At 42.0% G+C, this 19777-nt stretch overlaps 1 protein-coding gene across 2 annotated transcripts in view; it reads right to left on the bottom strand.

The window, feature by feature from the left end:
• The window catches only part of LOC311137417 (ran-binding protein 10), a 28073-nt gene that overhangs the window by 7356 nt on the left and 940 nt on the right, over positions 1-19777 (bottom strand). The window contains exons 1-8 of one of the 2 annotated variants that reach the window (XM_084171901.1): positions 6184-6249; positions 5865-5976; positions 5513-5565; positions 1104-1271; positions 893-915; positions 452-636; positions 240-352; positions 1-109 (exon numbers count right to left, since the gene is read on the bottom strand). In XM_084171901.1, the coding sequence (XP_084028027.1) occupies positions 1-109; positions 240-352; positions 452-636; positions 893-915; positions 1104-1271; positions 5513-5565; positions 5865-5976; positions 6184-6199 (779 nt within the window). In that variant the 5' untranslated portion in view covers positions 6200-6249. Of the gene's footprint in view, positions 110-239; positions 353-451; positions 637-892; positions 916-1103; positions 1272-5512; positions 5566-5864; positions 5977-6183; positions 6250-19777 lie in introns of those variants that run through there. The other variant, XM_084171900.1, reaches the window with a different exon arrangement.

Raw genomic sequence — 19777 nt, 5'->3', positions numbered from 1 at the left:
TTCAACATGAACAGTAAATTGGAGTTGTGTTCTAGGAGCCCAGGGTACAGCTGCTGTGTGGCTTCGATGGCCTCACCAACCCTCCCTGCCAATACCAGCTTCTGTATTCCTGTCGACAAAAAGATGCATGTTACCATTAAAAACTGATTGGATGGATGACTGTGGTCAAATGAATGACAGTGATTGCTCCTCAGTGTTTCCATGGTATTGTCAGTGTGGAGCCTTAGTGTGGTTCTCACTCTGTCTGTTCTTTATGGAGGTCTGGTCCTCCTGGATCAAGGTCTCTGTAGCCCTGGCAAAGGCTGTGGCCGTGGCACAGTACCCATGATGCACCAGGTAGGTGGATACCATACTGAAAGAATCAAAGACATGGTTCAGCCTTACAGTAGTACAGAGAAAGACACAGTAGTCTGTTAGGGTGATAAGTGTGGTGTGGGTATGGATCCCTTACTTCTGAAGCACTGCCTGCCACTCCCCCAGTCTCTCTCCGATTGGGAAGCGGGCGATCATGCCATGGATCTTAGCCCTCCATTCACTCATATAGTCCTCAATGTCAAACACAAAGGGCTGCTGGCCAAAGTTAGCATCCACAATCTCTCCTGGAGTCTGCAGGCCCACTGTGGGGTACAGGTTGGGCTGTGGGTAAAGGGAGAGGTGTGAAAACACAGGCATATACAATATGCACACCTTGGCAAGGGCACATTCCCCCTCTGGCCATAATGGTAAGAACTTGCCATTCATTTTGATCACTTGATAATTTGATGGCATGGCAACCGTGAATAATGTAGGTCTTTCATATCATCACCACTAATGGAAGCAGCAAAGCTACCACTACTGATTGCAACAGAAGTCCTTGACATTGAACATGTCCAAATTTCAGTGTAATACTCACAGGGAGGTCTGTAAAGGCTACACCTGGAGAACAAACAGAGGGAAAAGTGTTAATGGACTGGAAGAAATTGAAAATGTTATAATCTGCAACCAAGTAAACAGAATCGTATAAATTGCCTGGGAACATTTCAAATGGGTGAAGCATATTGTATTTTCATATAACAATTAACTTGGATGTTTTTTTCCCTGCAATGTTGGTGTGCAGTTCTCACCTAGACTGATGCCGTTCTTGGTGTAGAAACAGGTGTTATTAATTAGGTTCACACAGCAGCCAATCACATCGCCTGTGGTGAAAGTTGGGCCATATGGTTGGCCAGTCCCTGAAGAGCAGAAGGAGTGTCCGTCGTCGCCATGGTAACCATATGAGTGCTTGTCCCAACCTGGGACAGGAGACAAGGCAGAAGTGATTAGAGGAAATCTAGACCCATGGCATGAATATTTAATATTACACATTAACAACCTGGAGGAAACAGAGAAAATCAAGGCATATTGAACTAACACTTTCAGAAGCTTACAACTAGAGGTAACCATTCTCATCTCAAATCTAGCTAGATTAATATGCATCATGGTTAGGGCAGTGCTACTCATAAATTTGAGAGGGGAAGGAGTGTGATGGGTGACCCCAGCAGTGTGATGAGTAATATAATCCCCATAAAGACACTGACATGGGGTAGAGCTGAGCCTGACAAATGGTATCTTTCTAATTAGGATATCCCCACTCCTGTCCTGTATAGCATGTGAAATACTCTGGTTGGCCAGCGAGAGGCATCCGTCTCTGAATAGGAGCACTGACTGATGAGTCATACTCAAACAGAGCAGTACATATGATGTTTGTGCATGGTATCAATAGGGACCGGGAAGGATAGTAGACTGTGTGCAGAGGGAGATGTGGATGATAGATCTTCAAGTCAGTGCATGTGTTTGTGGGGGGGGGGGGGGGGGGGGTGTATTGTATAGGCCTACAGTTGAAGTCGGAAGTTTACATACGCTTAGGTTAAAACTCGTTTTTCAACCACTCCACACATTTTTTGGTAACAAACTATAGTTTTGGCAGGTCGGTTAGGACATCTACTTTGTGCATGACACAAGTACATTTTCCAACAATTGTTTACAGACAGATTATTTCACTTACAATTCACTGTATCACAATTCCAGTGGGTTAGAAGTTTACATTCACTAAGTTGACTGTGCCTTTAAACAGCTTGGAAAATTCCAGAAAATCATTTGAGTCAATTGGAGGTGTACCTGTGGATGTATTTCAAGGCCTACCTTCAAACTCAGTGCCTCTTTGCTTGACATCATGGGAAAATCTAAAGAAATCAGCCAAGACCTCCACAAGTCTGGTTCATCCTTGGGAGCAATTTCCAAACGCCTGAAGGTACCACGTTCATCTGTACAAACAATAGTACGCAAGTATAAACAGCATGGGACCACGCAGCCATCATACCGCTCAGGAAGGAGACGCGTTCTGTCTCCTAGAGATGAATGTACTTTGGTGCGGAAAGTGCAAATCAATTCCAGAACAACAGCAAAGGCACTTGTGAAGATGCTGGAGGAAACAGGTACAAAAGTATCTATATCCACAGTAAAACAAGTCCTATATCGACATAACCTGAAAGGCCGCTCGGCAAGGAAGAAGCCACCGCTCCAAAACCACCATTAAAACAGCCAGACTACGGTTTGCACATCGTACTTTTTGGAGAAATGTCCTCTGGTCTGATGAAACAAAAATAGAACTGTTTGGCCATAATGACCATTGTTATGTTTGGAGGAAAAAGGGGGTGGCTTGCAAGCCGAAGAACACCATTCCAACTGTGAGGCACGGGGGTGGCAGGATCATGCTGTGGGGGTGCTTTGCTGCAGGAGGGACTGGTGCACTTCACAAAATAGATGGCATCATGAGGAAGGAAACTTATGTGGATATATTGAAGCAACATCTCAAGACATCAGTCAGGAGGTTAAAGCTTGGTCGCAAATTGGTCTTCCAAATGGACAATGACCCCAAGCATACTTCCAAAGTTGTGGCAAAATGGCTTAAGGACAACAAAGTCAAGGTATTGGAGTGGCCATCACAAAGCCCTGACCTCAATCCTATAGAACATTTGTGGGCAGAACTGAAAAAGCGGGTGCGAGCAAAGAAGCCTACAAACCTGACTCAGTTACACCAGGAATGGGCCAAAATTCACCCAACTTATTGTGGGAAGCTTGTGGAAGGCTACCCGAAACGTTTGACCCAAGTGAAACAATTTAAAGGCAATGCTACCAAATACTAATTGAGTGTATGTAAACTTCTGACCCACTGGGAATGTGATGAAAGAAATAAAAGCTGAAATAAATAATTCTCTCTACTATTCTGACATTTCACATTCTTAAAATAAAGTGGTGATCCTAACTGACCTAAGACAGGGAATTTTTACTAGGATTAAATGTCAGGAATTGTGAAACTGAGTTTAAATGTATTTGGCTAAGGTGTATGTAAACTTCCCACTTCAACTGTATGTGTGTGTGCAGTGAGTGTATATTGTTGGCTCAATCAATATCTGTCACCAACCAAAAAGTGAAAGTGGCGCAGAGAAAGTAGGTTGTGTGTGTGAACTGTGAGGTATTAGATTAATGTGCGGAGCAGCGCTGACAGGGATATTGCTCCTAAAGCTGGGCTCAGTGTTCCCTACATGCTAATGAAATAGACAGGGCTCCACTATGGGATCAGACACACAGAGGTCAACAGGGAATATTACAACTATTCCAGCCAGAACCAGACCACACACACACGGGTCACAGAAATGTACTGAAGTCCGTTGGCATATAATGTACTAGAAACCTAAATAAATCTTCATAAACAATATGTTCATACAACTAAACTCTCTCACACACATGCAGCCATTTCCACCATATTCCAACCATTGTGTAACAGAGATACATTTGAAGCACTCAGAGCTGGGAGTGAATAAACAGCAGTTGTAGTCAGCAAGAGCATGTAGAATTGGCTGGATGAGTCCAAAGCATTCCAAAGGCCTCAGGCGCCATGGAGAACCCAATAGGCAGGTGACACAGCCTGAGGCAGGGGTCATATGATTGGTCAGAGCAGCATTGAGGAATTATCTAATAGGCAGGGAATTGCATCAGTGCACAAGGGGAAACATACTGTCAGCCCCTCGGCAGCAATATGCCAACCCTCTTCCAACCTGTCTTGTGTCCCCAGCAGCCAATCAGTGATATCTTCACATGCATGAGAGTGGAGAGAAAGGGCAAGAGAGAATTTGATGGAGTTATGTAATAATAATAATAATAATATGCCATTTAGCAGACGCTTTTATCCAAAGCGACTTACAGTCATGCGTGCATACATTTTTTTTGTGTATGGGTGGTCCCAGGGATCGAACCCACTACCTTGGCGTTACAAGCGCCGTGCTCTACCAGCTGAGCTACAGAGGTAAGAATGTATTAAATCTACATGTACTTTCTGTTTAACCTCCATTGCCTGTTCAACTGGTGATGAAAGAAAGAGTGTTTGGTTAACTAATTACTGCTGAGCAGTGGGCCAGGCCAGGCCAGTCCAGGGTGCAGATGGCCCTGTATTCATGCAGTGATACTGCTCACATCTCCCCTCTGTGTTTGGTGGTAAACACACTCATCTACTAGCCTGTTTGGTTACATTCAATCCAATCCAATCTCATCAGGCCTTGGCTTGAGTTTCTGCTTGGATGGCTTCATTCACTGTATCAGGAGTGCTGCAGATGGACCAATTTGATCTATGTTCTGACCATTCAACAGTAGGTCTATATGTAACTATTGTAGAATTTATGATTGAGGAAAATTCAATTTGGGCCCTAGGCCTATACTGTATTGAGGATGAGATGGCCTTAAGCGGATTTCTTGAAATGAAATTATCAACGATTACTCGTTTATTTCTCCCTTCCTCTTCAATGAATGTGAGCCAGCCATCCTGCCTGTGGCAGCTCCACTATCACCTGACCTTCATACAGACACTGAAAGCTTTTATGTGGAGGAAAAAGGGTACTTGCTGGTATTTCGCATGTTAAATTTCATCCTCTCATTACTAACGGCTGTGCTCAAACAAGCCCATGCCTGCTCTGGAGCAGTCAGACACTCTGGGAGACATCATCACTACACATGGTTTCAATGTGACATTGAATCTAGATCCATCCAGGCACTCCAGAGGAAAGATGACAAATCTGGAAACACAAATCTGGATATAGATTCCCATGGCACTCTAAAACGTAGATTAACACCTTAAAACTGTGCCCCTCAAATAGTAAAAACTGAACCTTATGTGGTTTTTATCTAGAATCACATCAGTCACTGCTGCAGTGATGGTGTGAGGAGATCTGAAGATAACATGTTTTCATTTTTGAGTTGTGCTAATTTCAGAGTTGTGTTTAAAAAACACATTTAGTTGTCCACAATCTATTACAGTCGCACAACCAAAGCACACACTGACTACTACCCCTTGTCCTTCAGTCATAAACCAATACAGCAGGGCAGGGTTCTAGCTGTGAACCCTTTGACCTCCAAAACCCCTACTCATCCCATACTGACTCAGCCTTCCCTTCTGCCACCGCCCTCCCTTCCCTCTTCCCTTACCATCCCTCATACTCACCAGGCAGTCTGTTCATGTTGACCCCCTGGGCAGACAGACCAATTCCCATGTACCTGGAGACAACAACAACAACAGGAGGTGGTCAAAGGTTAGAGACATCATTAGCTTAGACAACATGAGTCAGTCTGATATGGGTCAATAGCTGGACTGATTAATCCTTTCAGACCCAAAGTTGCTTTCCTTTATTTACTGCTCTCTTTAGTTTCTCTACATGTTGCTCAACATGCCATTTTCAACTGCACAAATAGAGATGGCCTACAGTAATAGCTAACATGAGTAAACAGATCGTGGTGTAATCATTTAACGTTTGAGGTTAGAACATTAGGGGTACTAACTATCAGCAACTACGTACCCATCCCTGCCCTTGCTGACAATCTTCACTTCAAAGTAGTAGATCCCACAGGCGGCTGGTATGGGATGAGTGGCACGCACAGATGCAGCATCCTTATGATTCTTCCCATGGCCTACAGAAGGAGCAAAACGCTTTGTTTCAGTCAGTACAGTACACCACAAACATCCCACAACTCTGTCAATCTGAAAAAGGTCAAGGCTTCTCTCCCCAAGGACCCTGAAAAGCCTCATACTGTACAAATTACGAAACCATTTCAAACCTCAACCATTTCCCTGTCAATCCTACCTCTATTTACAATAATATTCATGCAAATTCATACTTAAATCCTGTGACATGAAATCTTAGGTCCAATGTCCCTTCATAGCCGTATACATGAATGCCAAACTAATCAGAAGCACGGAGTTCATTTAGCCTGGAACACTCCGGCAACAGAGTAATGTCAGGGTCAGTATAGTGACGCTGTCACTGTCTCGCCACTCCATCCAGCTCGTAATTGTGACAGCTTACACAACCCCTGTGTGTGTGTGTGAGTGTGTTACACACTGTAATCTAACCCTCCTTGCTGGTTGATAACAGGACACCTAAGGCCTGTGCACAGTGCTGCTGTGAAGTACACTACATGACCCAAAGTATGTGGACACCTGCTTGTCAGACATCTCATTCCAAAATCATGGACATTAATATGGAGTTGGTCCCCCCTTTGCTGCTATAACAGCCTCCATTCTTCTGGGAAAGATTTCCACTAGATGTTGGAACATTGCTGCGGGGACTTGCTTCCATTCAGCCACAAGAGCAATAGTGAGGTCGGGCACTGATGTTGGGCGATTAGGCCTGGCTCGCAGTCGGCGTTCCAATTCATCCCAAAGGTGTTCGATGGGGTTGAGGTCATGGCTCTGTGCAGGCCAGTCAAGTTCTTCCACACTGATCTCGAAAACCATTTCTGTATGGACCTCGCTTTGTGCACAGGGGCATTATCATGTTGAAACAGGAAAGGGCCTTCCCAAACGGTTGCCACAAAGTTGGAAGCACAGAATCATCTAGAATGTCATTGGATGCTGTAGCGTTAAGATTTCCCTTCACTGGAACTATGGGGCCTAGCCCGAACCATGAAAAACAGCCCCAGACCATTATTCCTCATCCACCAAACTTTATACAGTTGGCAATATGCATTGGGGCAGGTACCGTTCTCCTGGCATCCGCCAAACCCAGATTCGTCTGTCAGACTGCCAGATGGTGAAGCGTGATTCATCACTCCAGAAAACGCGTTTCCACTACTCCAGAGTCCAATGGAGGCGAGCTTTACACCACTCCAGCCGATGCTTGGCATTGCGCATGGTGATCTTAGGCTTGTGTGCGGCTGCTCGGCCATGGAAACCCATTTCATGAAGCTCCCGACGAACAGTTCTTGTGCTGATGTTGCTTCCAGAGGTAGTTTGGAACTCGGTAGTGAGTGTTGCAACCGAGGACAGACAATTTTTATGCTCTACGCGTTTCAGCACTCGGCGGGCCCGTACTGTGAGCTTGTGTGGCCTACCACTTCGCGGCTGTGCCGTTGTTGTTCCTAGAGGTTTCCACTTCACAATAACAGCACTTACAGTTGACCGGGGCAGCTCTAGCAGGGCAGAAATTTGACGAACTGACCTGTTGGAAAGGTGGCATCCGATGACGGTGCCACGTTGAAAGTCACTGAACTCTTCAGTAAGGCCATTCTACAGCCAATGTTTGTCTATGGAGATCGCATGGCTGTGTGCTCGATTTTATACACCTGTCAGCAACGGGTGTGTCTGAAATAGCTGAATCCACTAATTTGAAGGGGTGCCCACATACTTTTGAATATATAGTGTATCTGTTGGCCATGCCACGCAGAACATGTCTATCTATGTGGGCACCCTTGTGGACTACAGGAAAAAAAAGAGGACTGAGCACACCCCCATTCTCATCGACGGGGCTGTAGTGGAACAGGTTGAGAGCTTCAAGTTCCTTGGTGTCCACATCACCAACGAACTATCATGGTCCAAACACACCAAGACAGTCGTGAAGAGGGCACGACAAAGCCTATTCCCCCTCAGGAGACTGAAAAGATTCGTCATGGGTCCTCGGATCCTCAAAAAAATTATACAGCTGCACCATCGAGAGCATCCTGACTGGTTGCATCACCCCCTGGTATGGCAACTGCTTGGCCTCCGACCGCAAGGCACTACAGAGGGTAGTGCGTACGGCCCAGTACATCACTGGGGCCAAGCTTCCTGCCATCCAGGACCTCTATACCAGGCGGTGTCAGAGGAAGGCCCTCAAAATTGTCAAAGACTCCAGCCACCCTAGTCATAGACTTTTCTCTCTGCTACCGCACGGCAAGCGGTACCGGAGTGCCAAGTCTAGGTCCAAAAGACTTCTCAACAGCTTCTACCCCCAAGCCATAAGACTCCTGAACAGCTAATCATGGCTACCCAGACTATTTGCACTGCCCCCCCCACCCCATTTTTTTACGCTGCTGCTACTCTGTTAATGATTTATGCATAGTCACTTTAACTCTACCCACATGTACATATTACTTCAACTACCTCAACTAGCCGGTGCCCCCGCACATTGACTCTGCACCGGTACCCCCCTGTATATATAGCCTCCCTACTGTTATTTTATTTTACTTCTGCTCTTTTTTTCTCAACACTTTTTTGTTGTTGTTTTATTTTACTTTTTTATTAAAAATAAATGCACTGTTGGTTAAGGGCTGTAAGGGCTGTAAGTAAACATTTAACTGTAATGTCTGCACCTGTTGTATTCGGCGCATGTGGCCAATAAAATTTGATTTGATTTGATTTATGTAAGTGGAGCTGTGCCTCTGTACTGTATCCCTGTCTGTAACGCACAGCCATCTTCATTACCATATTGTACAAATCCACTAATCAACCATTCATGCATTACCACAGTCATTACAACTAATAGAGAAGCAGTGTATTTATAATCACTTTTGATTTCAGCAGCAACATTAATCACTTCTATTTTTAGCCTTTCTGTGAGGGCAATTCCATGGTAACAGAATTACGCTGAGACTCAGATTTTTCACTTTAACATGTATTCCAAACAAAACCACTGATTACAAAGTTAAACAAACCATACAACTCTATGAACAAGGACTACTTTGAACAATTTACACAGAAAAACAAAATAAAATAAACATTTACTGGAAGAACTGTGCTGATGCAAAGTTTGGTAACAGAATTGCGGTAAAATCTCCCTCAGTTTTTTATGCAACCATGTTTTACAAAAACTCTCAAATATCTGCTCCGAATTAAGATTCAAAGACATCTGCAGAAAGAATGGGGTGTCAGCTATGACATGAAACCTTTAGTTAAAAAAATCTATTTTGGTTATTGAACTACAGTAAGTGAAGTGGATTTACACCCAGTAACAGAATTACGGTAACGGAATTACATTTTAGTCATTTAGCAGACGCTCTTATCGAGAGCGACTTACAGTTAGTGAGTGCATACATTATTATTATATTTCATTATTCTCAATTACTTAATGGGCCCCTGATCTGTACTACACAGAAATGCATAATTATGGATATGAATGTCATTGTCTTTATGGCGATGTATCCTGAATAGGTACACAAAGGTAGAAATATACAATATCATCCTTTGTATATATGGAAATTATTCTAATGACCTCCGCCCGCAAACAAGACCAAATTTGGTGGGTCTGGACCGGACCAAATCTGAACCAATCCTAGATGTCTATGTTTCACAAGTTTCGACATCACAGTACAGCACATTATACTCTACACTACCGTACTTTTCTTTACTGTACTCTACTGGGCTTCAATATACTGTACTGTGCTGTCCAAACTTGTACAACATAGACATCTATGATTGGTTCAGATTTGGTCCAGTCATCAACCATGGACGTCTATGCACGTTGAAATCAAGGCCGGTCCAGCCCAAAAAACGACGTCTGTGGATGTTGAAATCAAGGCCAGGGTGGACTGACCAAATTTCAACTACTTTCAACATCCACGGATGTCCGATGTCGGTCGGTGCTCAGTGGTTGCAGCTCATGGGTAGGTGTCAGTAAGAGCCGGGAGAGGTAACATTAACTGGAGAGAGAGAAAAGAGAGAGAGAGGCAGAGAGAGGGAGGGGTTGTCCAGACTTTTCACACTCTCACTTTGACCACCAGACAACAGAAAGAGAAGAAAACAGTTATGAGCTGAACATAACAGTATGCCAGTGGAAGGGAGGACAGTAGCAGGTGACCCAACTGTGGTTTGGTAACAGAATTAAGAGTTTTAATCACTTAATAATCATTAAACTAATTGGTAGGTCTACCTTTACTTGTTACTTCTGCGAACTTTCATTATCCTCCCTCCTCATGAGAGAGAGAAATTAGAAAATATCTTTAAGATACTGTATGTGGGTTTTTGGTAACGGAATTACAAAGCACAATGCAATGTTTCTTAAATTTACAGAAGGCAAATAATTTATCCAAAACGAAATATAAGTGTTGATATTAGTTGGCAGGGGTCTTCACTTCAACATTATTGTGTTTTGATGAATTTCTACTTTTTCTGGTATATGAAATCCAAACCATTACTTATGCAAAATGTTTAAGATGGAAAATCGTTGAAAAATGCATCTATGCCTTCATTTCCCAGAAGTATAGACTCTTAGCTTTCATTTGACAAACAATTTGATATACTCCTATGAACTTCACATGTTGGTGCTCATGGGTCCTTTTAGATGGAAATGACTGTAACCAAAGCTCAGCAGGCCCGCTCTATGACCAGACAAACACCCATAATAAATACAACACATGCACATACTCGCATCTATAAATACCTCCAACTCAGTCACACCACCACCTCAGCAGACAGCACTCAGCTCAGCAGTGCCACAGTCCTGGGAGTGAGACTCCCTCACTGTCTCCGTCAATCTCACTCTCTCACACGCACACATACACACTTGCCACTTTTTTAAATAGAAAAGGCACAAATAACAAATCAAACATTTAGGCGAGAAAGAAGGCTGTTTTTTTTGCTGGCTATCTAACAAATCAAGAGGTAGCTTTTGGTTGCAATGTTGTGTAACATTCACATAGACCTAAGTACTTGGTTAAAAATGTGATGTTAGAGCACAATGCAAGCGTACTCAAACATTATAGGCTACATGGCTATTATAATGTGCTCCATTTTGTTGCTTTGAAAAAAAAAGATTTCGTCTGTTTATATAGCAAATCGTTGACCATATTGTGGGGAAGGTTTACTCTTCCATGTTTTTACTGGTTAGGCTAAAAAAAAATTGACACTGCTCTCTTTCCAAGGCTCCAGTCCAGTCAAAGGATCTCCCTCATGGTCAAGGCAGTGGTCAACAGAAATATGTAGAGCAGAACTATCCACGGTAGAAGATGAGAAATAAATAGACAAAAAACATGCCAAAGGAAACTAATAAAAAACAAAAGAAAATGAGAGGAAGAAATGTGCCAGTGTTAGCAAACACTGCATCACAACTTCACACAGAGACTGGGGGGAAACCACAATCTGGTGATGTCACACAATCTGGTGATGTCACACAATCTGCTGATGTCACCCCTGACTGAACATGCATGATTGGTTCTTCAGATGACAGAAACCCCTCTCTATTGGAAAACATTACAAATCAGCTTAAAGGAATCACAGGGCATGGTTAAACAGTCAGCCATGTGTCCTACAGGCTATATAATTACACAATAGCACATAAGACCGTGGCATGAAATACAAAACCTGCAGAAAGCACATACAGGCTAAATCACACAAAGAAGCAAGTACAAAGGCCAATTATTTACAATATGTGTCTATGGTACACTAATCCCATTCCTATACCACCACTTTATAAAACACACAATCACGTAGCCTAGGCTATCTGCTCTTTAATTAATCAGGTAAGCCGATGCCCTTTTCTAACAAAAATAATTTAAAAAAGACCAATGATGAGCAGAGGACGTAAGCTCAACATCAATAGAAACCATGAAACAACATAGTAGTCTAAAGATGGCCCTCCTTTAATCAACAATTGATAACTAGCCTATAAATGTATGCTACACCCTCCCTTTCTTCTTTTCATCAATGACAGATAAGACTGACCACAGAATTCTTACAGAATAATTCTCACACAATGTAGGCTACATACAACTCTTTCATAGGCCTAGATCCTGAGATATAGCCTCTCACAAGTTTCCAGCTCCACCATGTATTCAACAGAACATAGACCTAGGCCTAACCATAGCCAAAAAGGAAACTGCACACTGGTCAAAATAGCATCAAAATCACCAGGGTAAAGAAAAGTAACAGAAACTGACAACTCAGCAGAGGACAAAAACAAACGTAAAATGCATATACAATATTGAAAAGTCCTTGACACAACACACAGTGGCTTCTGTGATGTTAGGGGAGGGCAGTTCCAGTTACGGAATCCCGCTTGGACTGAGATGTTTTACTTAAAAACGTATGTCAAACAAACATGTTCAATAACTAAAATTCATTTTTTAAAACTCAGGTTGTCATAGCTGACACCCAATTCTTTCTGCAGACATCTTTTAATTGTAATTCGGAGCCGATATTTAAGAGTTTTTTGAAAACGTGGTCGCATAAAAATGTACCGTAATTCCGTTATGAAACTTTGCATTTGCACAGTTCTTCCAGTAAATGTGTTTTTGTGAAAATGTCTGTAAATTGTAGGCCTTATGCATACAATTTGATGGTTTGTTAAACTTTTAAATCAATGGTGAAGTGGATTTACATCCGGTAACAGAATTACATAATGGGTCCCTGAACTGTACTATACAGAAATGCATAATTATAGATATGAATATCATTCTCTTCATGGTGATGTATCCTGAATAGGTACACAAAGGTAGAAATATACAATATCATTTTTTCACATATTTGGGTATTATTGTAATGAGCTCTGCCCCCAAACAAGAACAAATTTGGTTGGTCCGGACCAGACCAAATCTGAAACAATCATAAACGTCTATGTTTCACAAGTTTGGACATCACAGTAGAGCACAGTAGAGTACAGCACAGCACAGTAGAGTTCAGTACAGTACAGTAGATACAGTATGTACAGTACAATACAGTAAATTATACTGTACTCTAGTGTGCTCTACTGTACTGAACTCTACTTTTCTTTACTTAACTGTTTCTGTTCTGTACTTTTCTCTATTGTACTGTCCAAACTTGTGAAACAAACCAAATAATTTCTCCAAAACTAAATATAAAAGTGTTGATATTAGTTGGCAGGGGTCTTTACTGCAACAGTATTGTCTTTGGATTTTAACACTTTTTCTGGTAGATGTTGTCTAAGAACCCTTTTCCATCTGTTTGACCAGAAATCCAAGCCTTTGCTCATTCCTAATTTTTATGATAGAAAATGATTGAAAATGTATATATGCCTTAATTGATCGAAAAATTATAATTTGACACCCAACTTGACAGACTCCTATAACTTCACGTTGGTGCTCATGGGTCCTTTTAGATGGAAATATGCGGGAGTAACAAGCCTTAGATGCCTAGAGAAACAACCTCATAATGTCCCCCATCCGACTGTACTGTCGTCCCACAATCCCTCTACACGACCACCCATGTAAAACAGCCTAAATAACAAACACACAGCTTTTTTGAGCCACTATCAACTAATGGGATTATGCAATTACCATTCACAAATTATCATGAAATCCTTAATACCTTCAAGACCAGACAAAAACGGACTAAAGCAGTGTACCTAGGCCTAACTCCAGCACCACCACCACAGCCGCCTAATGTGTGTCTAATCCCTTTAAGAGAACAGCACAAGTAGCCTATTCTTTCTGTAGATTCAAGAGGTAGGCCTATGTTAATACCAGGGCCTTACACTGACCTTACACTGACCTTACAATTGTTCTGTCTCTTAATGGAGGTGTGATTTTGTTTCCTTGATATTCAAAATGTCAAATAGGGGGTGCTTATAGTTGTCCTGTTTCACTGCATGTACAAGTGGGTAACCTGTATGAGTGTGAGGTGTGAAATGGAAAATGATTTTTTTTTGCATATCCCAACTCCCTCTGGACACCTTCAGGGATCAGCCATTATTGACGACAACCCTGGAGCAATTAGGGTTAAGTGCCTTGCTCAAGGGCAAATCGACAGAGTTTTCACCTTGTCGGCTCAGGGATTCAAACTAGCAACATTTCAGTTACTGGCCCAACGCGCTAAAGGCTAGGCTAACTGTCTGTGTTAAGCACAGACTGTGGACCTATAATAACTCAATCTGATGATTCATAGCACTGTTGTGGGATTAGATTTGACAGTTGACTAAACATGTAGAATGATGTTACTCTTTCTATGATTACACAACAAGCATTATCCCAGCTAACAATTCTAGGTAGAGAGAACATTTTTGTAATGTTACCCGTAATGTTCCCCTAATGTTTTTAGTGTCCAGTTTTCTGAGGGTTAGGAGAATATTCCATCAACATCACATCAAACATACAATGAACATGGTTGCCATGTTCTTAGAATATACAATATTAATGTTCTAGACACATTTCATGGGGACGTTGCAAGAACATTTCTGTGTATCAGTTGTCAGTACGTTGCCTGATGGTCCCAAAGAAACGTTCTCCCCCCAAAAAAATGTTTCATCATTACACATCACACCTTGTTACTGTTGCCAAGCCCATTAAGGCCCTGATTGGTGAACCACTGATCTATTCACAGCTCCTTTTGTCTGTTGACAAGGTTAGGGATACTCACACACACAGAGTGGATTTACAGTGAGGGAAAAATTGTTTTGATCCCCTGCTGATTTGTATGTTTGCCCACTGACAAAGAAATGATCAGTCTATAATTTTAATGGTAGGTTTATTTGAACAGTGAGAGACAGAATAACAACAAACAAATCCAGAAAAACGCATGTCAAAAATGTTATAAATTGATTTGCATTTTAATGAGGGAAATAAGTATTTGACCCCCTCTCAATCAGAAAGATTTCTGGCTCCCAGGTGTCTTTTATACAGGTAACGAGTTGAGATTAGGAGCACACTCTTAAAGGGAGTGCTCCTAATCTCAGCTTGTTACCTGTATAAAAGACACCTGTCCACAGAAGCAATCAATCAATCAGAATCCAAACTCTCCACCATGGCCAAGACCAAAGAGCTCTCCAAGGATGTCAGGGACAAGATCGTAGACCTACACAAGGCTGGAATGGGCTACAAGACCATCGCCAAGCAGCTTGGTGAGAAGGTGACAACAGTTGGTGCGATTATTCGCAAATGGAAGAAACACAAAAGAACTGTCAATCTCCCTCGGCCTGGGGCTCCATGCAAGATCTCACCTCGTGGAGTTGCAATGATCATGAGAACGGTGAGGAATCAGCCCAGAACTACACGGGAGGATCTTGTCAATGATCTCAAGGCAGCTGGGACCATAGTCACCAAGAAAACAATTTGTAACATAGTACGCCGTGAAGGACTGAAATCCTGCAGCGCACACAAGGTCCCCCTGCTCAAGAAAGCATATATACATGCCCATCTGAAGTTTGCCAATGAACATCTGAATGATTCAGAGGAGAACTGGGTGAAAGTGTTGTGGTCAGATGAGACCAAAATGGTGCTCTTTGGCATCAAGTCAACTCGCCATGTTTGGAGGAGGAGGAATGCTGCCTATGACCCCAAGAACACCATCCCCACCGTCCACATGGAGGTGGAAACATTATGCTTTGGGGGTGTTTTTCTGCTAAGGGGACAGGAAAACTTCACCGCATCAAAGGGACGATGGACGGGGCCATGTACTGTCAAATCTTGGGTGAGAACCTCCTTCCCTCAGCCAGGGCATTGAAAATGGGTCGTAGATGGGTATTCCAGAATGACAATGACCCAAAACACACGGCCAAGGCAACAAAGGAGTGGCTCAAGAAGAAGCACATTAAGGTCCTGGAGTGGCCTAGCCAGTCTCCAGACCTTAATCCCATAGAAAATCTGTGGAGGGAGCTGAACATTCGAGTTGCCAAACGTCAGCCTCGAAACCTTAATGACTTGGAGAAGATCTGCAAAGAGGAGTGGGACAAAATCCCTCCTGAGATGTGTGCAAACCTGGTGGCCAACTACAAAAAACGTCTGACCTCTGTGATTGCCAACAAGGGTTTTGCCACCAAGTACTAAGTCATGTTTTGCAGAGGGGTCAAATACTTATTTCCCTCATTAAAATGCAAATCAATTAATAAAAATGTTGACATGCGTTTTTCTGGATTTTTTTGTTGTTATTCTGTCTCTCACTGTTCAAATAAACCTACCATTAAAATTATAGACTAATCATTTCTTTGTCAGTGGGCAAACGTACAAAATCAGCAGGGGATCAAATACTTTTTTCCCTCACTGTAAGTGCATGTTCATTTACACAGCAATAATTATTGAACATGTCTACACCCGGAATTTGAACTCAACCTCTTGGTTCATGGAAATCAAATCTTCCTGTTACGCCACCATGTCAGTGTCAGTTAATTTGACCATTCTCTCATCATTGATTTGATTGACATATTTCAACAATTTAAGGGCTTTCTGTATAGTTGTCTAATATTGGTGGGGCATAATAACCTGCTTTTAATTATACTCCTAAATCACTATGATCAATGAAAGTTTTTCTTGAGTGTACTTTTAACAGAGCTGAGATTTACTTCAAAGTACATTAACTATATTGCTTACACCTATCAAGTCGTTTCAGATCTACACAAGTGCCTAGGGAGAAGGGTTTAGGGTTTATTCTGGACAGGAACTAACTATACTCGCCCTAGAGATATCCGTTATTGGGACAGTGGTTAGGATGTTCTTCATTAGTGCTGGTGGCCTGGGTTCGAGAGTCGCTAGGGGAGTCACCCTAATTTATTGGTGACTCTGCTTTAGCGTTATAAACAACAATATATTCAGCATTGTATGTATTGATCAGACATTTATTGGATATTTTAAAATAGGCCAGCATTGCAGAAATATTGATCAACATGAACAAACATGAACACTCATTAGAAATAAAGGTGAGAAATAATGGTGAGAAATCATTTGACATTTAAAAAATTACAGAATAGAGCCATAAGCCTAATATAGGCACATACAGTCTGCAGGATTCGTAAAACTTGAAACACTCATCTCCAATCCTAATTCTTGAAAAAAACAATACAAAGTAACAAAATGTTATATAATATAAAGTAAAAGTGAATAACAACCAACTACTGAGATTGATGGGGAGGGAAGCGGGAGAGGAGGGGGAACCATGTATCCCGCTTCAATCAAGAAGGCTTCAGTCACCCACTTGGCTTCATTCACTCCCAAGATTGAAGCTGGAGACAAATCCAGCTAGGGCCTCCTCCTTGTTAGGCCTCTCACACTGGGCAGACAGGGGTCGTGGGCTGGACAGCACGCGCTGCTTCCCCACATACGGCGCTGGATCAAGGGTGACCTCGTTGAAGACGAGATCCTGGAGCCTGTCTACGTAGCCTGTAATGTTTTTGAAAAGGGAAATGTTTAATTTCCTTTAATTTACTGTTCTGAGTTGATGCTATCAATTCATTGATGTAGTGATCTACTCATTCTACAAATGTTTTTTTTGTGTGTTTTTGAAGTACTCAATTTGAAATATGCAATATTTGGTCATGAACTGTTTTGTGAAACTTTTCAATGTTTGTATTTAGAATTGTTGTGTGCCTGAAATGCTCAATTGATGCAAATTTGAAATGAATAACTATGACTTGCAGTATGTTGGGTCTGTCTTTACAGCATATCCCCCTTCTTTGCCTTGGGAAAGCTGATTTTGTATCACAGCATTCCTGCTGTGGTGGTTGCCGGGGAAGCTGTATAGACAGAGTAAAATGTATATCATTACAGCTTGATAGTGGAAAGACAAAAGGAGTTGGAAAGTTAAATAATCCCCCCCAAACATCATGATTAGCTCCAACGACACAAGCTACATCAACTGTAAGACAACAACCCATACAATGGAATGGTAAAATATGATTTTCAGGAGTAAATTACAAATACTATATACACAGCAACTCCTTTTGTGAACAACATTCCTTTGTATCAGCTGTGTGCTGGCAATTCTATGACTCAATGTAAGGGGCTTAGGGATGGAAGAACAAAAACCATTTAGTGATTATCAGGTGTGTTACAGAAAATATACCATTCACAAGTCAAAGAAGCCACAGTTGCATTACCTAATGTTAGCCCCGCGATCCCCCAAAATGTTGGCCACCGTGTCAGACTCATTAAACTCTGATACTTACATTATGGTCAGCGCTTGCAAGATCCACTGTCAATGATGGTACAGCATCCGTCTTCAGGATTAGCTTCCTGGCAAGACCCATCGAATGTTCTTCCCATTTGATAAAGCAACTTCACTCGAAATGTGCACTACACACGCGTGACATGATCGTAATTTTCGGTGCAGCCTGTCCACCCGAAATGAAAAGCTTAATTTTACATTATGGCATCCCTTCATAACAGTGTGCTTTGCCGGCATGCTGTGAGTAGCTTGCTAGCTAACAGTCACACATTTTTACATTTTAGTAATTTAGCAGACACTCTTATCCAGAGTGACTTACAGTTAGTGAGTGCATAAATTTTTTCATACTGGCCCCCCGTGGGAATCGAACCCACAACCCTGGCGTTGCAAGTGCCATGCTCTACCAACTGAGCTACACGGGGCCCACACCACAGATTAAAGGTAACCAGTATCTTTGGTAGTACTTCTACTTGAGCTAGTTTACAGTTTTGTAAACAAAGTCAAAGCAATGCATAGGTGCACATGTGATGAAGGTTTTAAAGCGGTACATATTTAAATTATTTCAGATGATAAGGCGCTACCATTGGTGTATAACATTTCCGGCTTTATGTGACATTGCATAAAGCCCGATGTAAATCCTTGGTAATGCCTGCCTCCTGAATTCAAGTGTTTGACATGGGGGAGGGGACCAGTAACTTTATGATCAAACTTTATTAATGTACCAGCTACAGTAATTTTTCATACTTGGGTCACCCTACTTTGAACTGGTTTCATCCAAATATCATCAAATTTGATGAAAAACCTGATTTCCACTATTCGGGACCTTTAATATCTTGTGTTCTGAGAACATGGCAACCATGTTCTGTGTATGTTTGGGAGTTGATGGAATATTCTCCTAACCCACAGAACTGGACACATGAATGTTCTTGCAATGTTCCCATGAAATGTGTCTAGAACATTAATATCTTAAATTCTGAGAACATAGTAACCACGTTCTGGGTAAATGCTATTTCACATTAAGGGAATGGTCTCTTGGAAACATTCCTTGTTAGCTGGGATTAGCATGATGACGTCTAGCTAGATGGATAGCTGTCAAATCCTACTTTTGATTTTGTGCAGAATACTTAAATAACTATCTGAACCAATTGTATGTTACACACCTCCCTTAGGCTACGGTCTGCATCCCAACAAGTTGTTTATGGTCAAATATCTCAAACTACCCGAATAAATACCATCTGATCTAGGTGCAGATATTTTACGCACAACAAATGCGTCAAGGCCTCCTCCCTTGCAGCAAAGTGTAGTTGCTGGCTGGGTTGGAAATGGCAGACGCTGTTGTTGTTCTTTTGTGCATAAAGATCTCAATGGAATCCTTTTAGCGTAACGTAATGCTCACCAACTGGATCCAGAATGAATAATGATTTAGAATTATATTCCAACACAAAACGTTTCCATGAACTAGCAAGCCAACAAAACGCAATATTTCCTTGTTCTGGACTGTCTGGTGCTCATTTGATCACAAAATACAAGCAAATTGTTAACGTCTACTCGTGGGTTATGCCAACTGTGTGAAGGAGATTTGTTTTTATGTTAACGCCAGGGTTAACTTTTAGCTAGCCAGTACATTTATAT

This window comes from Coregonus lavaretus (genome assembly GCF_964263955.1).
Source record: "Coregonus lavaretus genome assembly, chromosome: 11".
NCBI lineage: Eukaryota > Metazoa > Chordata > Actinopteri > Salmoniformes > Salmonidae > Coregonus > Coregonus lavaretus.
This window is presented reverse-complemented; position numbering and strand designations above follow the sequence as displayed.